The 8,208-nt window shown below is 37.6% G+C and overlaps 1 protein-coding gene and 1 pseudogene across 1 annotated transcript; one reads left to right on the forward strand and one right to left on the reverse strand.

Annotated features, from left to right (window-relative positions):
- Positions 1-499: 499 nt before the first annotated feature.
- Positions 500-5,206, forward strand: LOC139445511 (uncharacterized). The gene is made up of 4 exons (XM_071226654.1): positions 500-863; positions 1,275-1,505; positions 1,836-1,977; positions 3,916-5,206. The coding sequence occupies exons 1-4, from the start codon at positions 574-576 to the stop codon at positions 4,714-4,716; spliced, it is 1,464 nt and encodes a 487-aa protein (XP_071082755.1). The 5' UTR covers positions 500-573; the 3' UTR covers positions 4,717-5,206.
- On the reverse strand, positions 3,553-6,220 carry LOC139445512 (uncharacterized; annotated as a pseudogene).
- Positions 6,221-8,208: the final 1,988 nt, after the last annotated feature.

Consider the following 8,208-nt stretch of genomic DNA (forward strand, 5'->3'; position numbering starts at 1 on the left):
TGACATGCAGCCCTAGAGGTTTAGCCTTGCCGGAAATGGACGATGACGCCTCGTTCTGACTTCGTCTCCGTAACGTAGTTACCGTTGTCTCGGCCAACGTCCCCTCTGTTTCTAACAGATTCACTATCGCTCTTGCTCCCTATCGCTCTGCATTTCGTTGACTACAGCATCGTTTCAAGATCTTCTACTGACATGATGTTTACTAGGCTGCATATTCAAGGTATTTAAGAATGCATTTATTGTATTTCAAAGTGTTTAGAACATAGATTAGTACGGCGAAACCGCATTATCAGTGGTTCACATCAAGCTCCTCACAGCGATAGTACGTTCCCGGAGCTCTCTATACTATCGCTGCCACCAGTCAAAACTCCCCACTGTGAATAGGTGGCCACAACCATGCTTGGAGTTGAACTCGCAACCGAATGACCGTTATGTTTACAAACAAGTGACGACTGTCGTGTCGCCGAATACACTTATCGCTGCTAAATTGACCTCTCCGTATGGCACCTTAAGCCACGCCTTCAAAGAGGTCACGACCTTTCCGCCACTTCCTTAGACAAACTTATAAACAACATGGCTGCCTCTTGTCAAACTCGGAGAGCTTCGTTGGCGGATTTACAGGCTGATTTGTCGACTTCTTTTATGAAACAGGTGTCATTTTCAATGAAAAGTAAACAGCAAGGGTTTAAGTTTTTTAGTGAGGGGTACTTCCATTCAGTAAGCATGACTTACGGAGAGAATGACACCATCGTCAGTAGTGCCAAGTGCTATCGCAGTATGAAGAAAAACGAGCCGCCCCATGCTGTTCATGTTGACATCAAGCCTGAAGAAATTTCCTATGCCTATTGTTCATGTCAAGCAGGGTAAGTTGACCGTTGACAACCAGGTTTGTCTCATTACTGTTGACAAGATGCATTATCCCGTAATATTTATTGTTGATACAAACGTATCATGTTCCCTAATTTCGTGATACATTCGTTCAATATACTGAGGCTAACAGGATAATAGTTACATCCAGAGGTAATGATCATGATAATAAATTTATGTAAAGACATTTCACTCAAATCTCCTGACGAAAGAAAAGTTATTGTGTGTTAATTTACAGTACTGGACTCCATACCAAAAACACCTTATCACCTGTTAAAAAAAGATCAATATTAACATCTGATATATTTGTCAAATATGCAACTAACTTTTTAATGTTTTATTTGTATGGATTATAAAAACTTGCAATTTAATTTAGCATCAATTTTGAATTTCACTAAATTTTTCAGAGCTAGTGGATCATGTTCCCATGTCATTGGATTCATCATAGCACTGCAGCAATGGCAGTTGATGGGTTTCACTGAGGTTCCATCAAAGCTGTCCAGTACATCACTTCCAGAACAGTGGAGCAAACCTCGGTGTACCAAAGTTGAAGCAGGCGATGTACCACATTTAGTTTTTGTCAACCCCAAACCAGACAGGAAAAAGAAACCAGTTACTAATACATTGACAGAATGCAGGTACTTGATTTATACTGATTTATTTCATGAATTATGCTTTCCTTATTTCACTCAAAGCAAACAAATGTATACATAAAGTTCACTGGTATCACATGTATCATAAACATTAACATAACTAAATATACATTGATATAAACTAAATGATAATCATCATGTTCAATGGAAATAGATGCCATAATTATCATGTTTATCACTCTTAAATGTATTACATTTCAACAAGACACATTTGAATTCATCAACAGGATAAACTTCAACAAGGAAGTGAGCTTTCACGTTTTCACAATAAGTTCTCTGGATTAAGAAAGTGAGATAGACAATTACATTTTACAGAAATGTACGGGTCGAGGAAGCAGATGTTGAACATCTTCAAGGCCTAAAACACCTTCCCATTGGATACCTCGTCTGCAACCCCTCTAAAACTGTGCACACTCATGTGGGACCAGTCCCTGTTGGCAGTGGCTTGTCAACGCATGTAAGTTTAGCAATGGTTTTAGTGTTTGTTAGAATTTGACCACAGCCTTTACCTGCCAAGCATGTTGTAACTCAATGGGAAATGACTGGATATATCCAACCTTAACATGTTTGTTAAGGGGTAGCCACCGTAGATATTGAGGATGCTATTATAGTGAAACTCCTAATACAGCAATTCAGAATTTTGTACAGTAATTTTACTCTATATCATTATTACTGGAGGATGTTTTTCACATGGTGTGACCATTATCAAGGTCCCATTGTACACTGTCATGTTTTAACACTATAGTAACAGTAAGACATGGTAAATAGGGCTAAAGCTACATGTTTATAAGCTCAGGTCAAATCAGGGACAATATCCTATCTAGCAAAGAAAAGCTGGAATTAAGATTACTTCATGTGTTTGGGCGAAAGGAAGTTTGGATTAAAATCACTTCATGTAATTGAATAGGTGACAGGTCACATAAAATTATAGTTCAAGTGGTTCAGTTTTGACAAAAGTATTATCATGATTATGTTTGAATTCAATATGGTACTGTTATTATTATGTAAATGATGTAATTTTACATTGCTACCTGTGAATCTGACCTTTGGCCCAAGCTCAAACAATGCTAACAAACATGTGACAGCAGAACCTTGGTATGCAGTACAAACACAAATTTAGCCTGATAACATGATAGGTCTAAAAAGAATTTTGCAGTGTTGCAAAAACAACTACATGTACTGTGTCTCAATTTACTTCTTTCTGATACAAGGAGGCATGAAATTTGTCAGAAAAGAGCAAACATACCAAATTTGATCAATTGAAGACAACATTGATAGCTGAATGCGGCCACTGAGAATCTTGAAACTTTTGATTCTGCGTATAGCTCTTTCGACATGTACTCTGTGCCCAGCAATCTTCTGAGTGAAGGTGACATCTTTTTGGCTCATCTGTACACCAGACTTAGCAAATGGTGGTATATTCAGTCGAAGCCCTGTTTTCTCTACTTCTGCTTCAATATCAAACCCCTTATCTGCCATAATTCCATCTCCCTCCTCCAGATAACCAATCTCAATAAGATCAATCAGTGTTGACTGAAAACCTGACTGCTTAAATATTTCTTTGTCTGACATTGCCCCTGAGAACAGCATAGAAATAAAAATAACTGAGCCTCTCGGATCTACAGCCACTAATGCCTTCAATGTGTTAGTGGACTTGTAATTGCTGTATGTTTGAGTTTGGGTATTTAGTGAAGATGGTTTTTCAATTCTAATTTCTGTGCAGTCAACAATAGGAAATGTACTTGGAAAATCTTTCCTATAGTCCTCTGGCATCCTTTCATACAAGACATCTCTGTGGGGCCAGATGCTTACCTCACCAAACCTGAGAAACATGTAATTTATCCAGGAATTGAAGATAACCCCTGCAACTTGCTGAGTAATTGCAAATCTAAAAGCCAAATCCTGCAAGTGAAAATTATTCCTCAGTTTGCAAAGAGTCAAAAACAACTGATTTTCGAGGGAAAGTTTCCTAATTTTGGACAATTTTCCTTTCCCAAGATACCTAAGAGGACATGATTGAGGATCTGGAACTAAATACCTATATATGGCAATGAAGGTTTCTTTGTTAAAGCCTGTGTAGTACTTAATAAGCTTAGCATCTTCCAATATAACATCAATCGAAAAAGTAAATGTTTTTTGCTTTTTTAGATGTTCACATTCCTCTTCAGTATCTTTCAGCTTTCTCAAGACATCTATAAGCTCCAAACTGCATGTTGACAGATCTCTCTTCAGGCTCTCATTCTCTGCAATAAGTGCTATCATATCCATTGGGTCGATCCCTGAAACATTTAAAAGTAAAAGGAAATCAATTCTGCCAAATACAAATTGATGTTATAATGTAATGACAAATAAACATTGTTAATTTGATCTCATGTCAGTTTGCTTTTTATTTCAGGCAAAGTTTTTTGAGACTGAGCCAATAAAATCTGTTGGCACTAGATGTGGCAATCTAGCTTTTCCCCAGGCCGCCACAGTGACCCTTGGAGCAGAGTACCACATCGAGGATATGACACAGGAGCAATGTGAACAGTTAGAGCAACTAACAAGGGACCAGACCAACAGTCAGATGTGGTTTCAAGCCAGGAAACACAGGCTGACAGCATCCACATTTGGGATCATACTCAAAAGAAAAACCATCACAGAAAAGTTCATCAACAATATCATAAATGAAAAGGCTTTCACATCTGCTGCAACCAGCTATGGCAAAAGTAATGAAAGACAAGCTATTGAAAAATACATTAAGCAGTCAGGTAATCATGTTCATGATTGTGGTCTTGTAGTGAACAGAAAGTTTCCATTTCTAGGAGCTACACCAGATGGGAAGGTGTGTGAAGATGGTATTACAGGCATCATAGAAGTAAAATGTCCATACTCAGCCCGAGACATGTCCATCAGTGATGCCTGCTGTTTATTGCCAAAGTTCTGCTTGCAAAATACAGATGGGATAATTTCAATCAAGAAAGCTCCCCATAATCATGAATATTTTTATCAAGTTCAAGGACAACTCATGATTTCAGGTGCTGCCTTTTGTGACTTTGTTGTTTTCACAAAAAAAGACCTGTTCATACAAAGAATTTTTCCTCTTCCTGTGTTTATGCAACAAATGTTGGATGAATTGAGTGCTTTTTACTTTCAGCATGTTAAACCAGTACTGTGTTTGCCAAGTTCTCAGAATGTGTGTACACTTACAGCATGAGTCAGTCTGACAATCTGTTGTCACGTTTGAACTTGTATGAACAGCAGTGGCAGAAGGTAAAGATGGGTTGTCAGATTTAGCTATCTTTTCTGTTGGCTCCAATCTGCAATAATATTTGAAACTATAAACTTTTACAAAGTTACTATTGATTGTTGTTTGAGAAGATAAAATTAAACCAATATCAAATATTTGTGTGTCTGTTATTTGAGTTCATACAGTATAATGTGCATGAGTGTCATATAACAATGTTTAATAGCAAAAGAGGATAAAGTGTGACCCATATAGGTGCTGACTGGATGCATACATTACCTTATCAAACAATTTCACATCATACTGGGTGTTAATGAGACACTCAACACATCTAATAAATTTCCTCATGTGCTATCTCAACTTGTATTACCTTCCAATCTCTCCAACTTTTTGGCTAACACTGAATTTTCACATTAGCCAATATCGTTATCAAACTTTTATTAAATGAACAAACAATTTAAAGAACAAAAGCCATACCTACCTACCCTATTTATTGTTTGTTCCATGCAGAACTCATTTATTTTTATTCCATCCAAATTAACAACATACATTTCCCCTGGGCAGTATTCATTACAAGATCAGAAAATCTTATTTACGAACTTATGTGAACAAGATGGAACAACTGAATCAACTGTAGAAATTTTACAAAGTATTTGATCATGTAAATTGATAAACAAATTGTAAAAAAACAATCAATGGCTTCTTACAGTGTACACAAACCTCTGAGTTCCATCATCAGTGGGCTTTCTTTTTGTAGGGGGCTTCCTACTCAGTCCAGCCTTGTCAAAGTGATTGGCAGGTAATGGGTCTGGATGTTGCTCACTTGGAAAATTGTTGACGAAGTGCTGAAAATCAAATTTAACATAAAAACCTCTATTATGTGGATAAACCGATGTATAATGTATATAAACACAATGAATTCAAAAGTTTTCAATAAGTTTGTGAAATCTTTATATACATAGATCTTTATACATCTGTTCGACGATTACCAACCCAGCTAATTTATATTCACTACTTGGCCAATGGTAATAGGAAAACTGATCGCTGCCAAACAAAATGACGTATCCAACTATAAAATTGATTAAATGTACGGGAAATGTACCTTTGTGCAAACATATCTATTGCAGTTGATGTTTGACGGATTGAGCTGATTATGCGGTCGCCCACAAAGTTTTATCCACCATAGGCACTTCTCGTAGTCAGTCTTCGGTTTTGGAAACGGTATGAACTTGACACCGCCTTCAAGTCGTTCAGGATACCTGTCATCACTATTGCACAGACCGTGACTGCACCTCTTTACCATTTTTTTCTGGATATGTTGGCCGATAGAACGATTGCGTAAAGCGCGCCGGCCCAACTTAGACAAGCTTGTTTGTCTAAGGAAGTGACTGCAGTCAAAGTATGCGTGCGCAGACTGTCAGAGCGACTCGCTGATTGGTCAAGTCAGCTGTCAATAAAATTCGACGGAGAGGTCAATTACTTTCTTCGTTTGTCAATTTGAATTTCTGTTTCATTAAAACTATCGTGTTATTGATATAGTAAGAATGTAAGGGAGAAGTTGGTTGATTTTCCGTTAGTCTGCAATCTCGAACCAATCTGATTATCAAAACAACAAAGTGAATTCATCTGGAAAACATGGTCAGTCGTAAACCTTTTCAAATTGAAATATGATGGCATTCCCAGAGACATAAAAAAAGTATAAACGTTACTACATATGGGGTTGGAGGGCAAATTTCAAGATTCTTGAAATGGCCGCGCCCACACTGGTGGCAGCGATGTTACTGAGAGTGTAACGAAGGTGTCACGCGCTGGGAAGGAGCTTGTGGTTCACATTGGGAAAGGGAGGTCACTCTAAATTCAAACGGGAGCTATCTCCGTTGTTTTCGTATTTGCGAGAAATGGCGTCAGTCACGCTGTACGTTGTTGGTCTAGCTATTAAATGCCCAGCTTATCCCTAAGGTAAAACGTATTCTTAATTAAATATTTGAATGCTTTATATATTTATGTTTCCATCCGTACATCTTCTTAGATTGGTTTAGTGCTGATAACCATTTTCTAAAATGTGGGCCCACATTGTTCCCGTCATATATGGTGATCGAAACAAGTGGGCCCACATTTGTATATAACCTAGCTTCGTTGGGTTGTTTAATTAGTTCTGATAATCAATTCCTAAATGTGGGCAGACGTTCTTCCGTCATATTGATTGCAACAGGAGGGACCACATTTACTAATCGCGAAATTCTACTTAAATATTGATAATCATTTTCTCAAATGTGGGCCCACATTGTTCCCGTCATATATGGTGATCGAAACAAGTGGGCCCACATTTGTATATCTCCTAGTCGGAAGACGTTCTTCCGTCATAGTGATTGCAACAGGAGGGACCACATTTATAAATCGCTAAGCTTCATTAGCTTGGCTTACTTATAACCATTTTCTAAAATGTGGGCCCACATTGTTCCCGTCTTACAGTGATCGAAACAGGTGGGCCCACATTTGTAAATCGCTGGGCTTCATTGGGTTGACTGAGTCATTTAGACTAGTGGGATCACATTTGCATTGGTGTGTGACATTATATATTATTCTCATTTTGTAATATTGATGGGAAATATCTTTATAAATGCACACAAAGTCTTTGAAGTTTGAATAACGTCATCATAGCTGACCACACTAGTTTTGCAAAAATAGGCTAAAAAGCAAGAAACTTCGATCTACTTCAAATTAAATTTACAGAGGCAAAACTACTCATTCTACTTTTTCCAGTATAACACATCAATCTGATCATAAGTTTGTCGCTGGAAATATGTCTACACTTAAATTGATCTCGGACATGACAGTCATGATACAAGCCTCTAACTTTTCCGAGAAATTGTTCCATAAAAGGAATAACTCATGAATATTAATGACCCCACGACCTAGTTTGGCGATGTTCAAAGAAGTGAGTTCTGCTGTATTATCATCGCATTTGTACATTCTAATCCAATTATTAAGTCATAATACTTATTTTTAATAGACAAAATAACAGTTCGTAATGCGGGTTAGTTTACATTGTACATATTCTCAACAACAAGTGCGTTTAGTTTCGAATGTGGGCCCACCTCGAACTTTCGATTAGGCAAACTGAGTTAGCTCCCTTCTCAAACCACCGATAATGCGGTTTCGCCATTCCCGAAACTGAAATTGGTCGTAGTTTGACAGCAGTATCGGCGGTGATGACATTGGCCGCCATTTGCAATTGTTTTGATTCAGAAATGGGTGTCTTTTAAATCTCTTTTCTGCTCTGATATGAGAGCGGTCCGTATATAAATATGACGTACGATGTTGTTCAAACATTAAAGATCAAATGTGTGACATTGTATAACTTTAATATCTATTTATAAGTAAACTACTTTTTCAAACCAACGGGCTTGAAATGGCATGACTAAAACACATGAACACAACAATGAAATGCCAATTTCACTC

This window comes from Haliotis cracherodii, unplaced genomic scaffold (assembly GCF_022045235.1).
Source record: "Haliotis cracherodii isolate W230 unplaced genomic scaffold, xgHalCrac1.p SCAF_6, whole genome shotgun sequence".
Taxonomy (NCBI): domain Eukaryota; kingdom Metazoa; phylum Mollusca; class Gastropoda; order Lepetellida; family Haliotidae; genus Haliotis; species Haliotis cracherodii.

What these genes read in the sequence shown, in the direction of transcription:
- LOC139445511 (XM_071226654.1), top strand. Translation starts at nt 574, where the DNA reads ATGGCTGCCTCTTGTCAAACTCGGAGAGCTTCGTTGGCGGATTTACAG. An exon ending in TATTGTTCATGTCAAGCAGG is followed by an intron (nt 864 to 1,274) that starts GTAAGTTGACCG and finishes TAAATTTTTCAG; the next exon opens with AGCTAGTGGATCATGTTCCC. An exon ending in AATACATTGACAGAATGCAG is followed by an intron (nt 1,506 to 1,835) that starts GTACTTGATTTA and finishes TACATTTTACAG; the next exon opens with AAATGTACGGGTCGAGGAAG.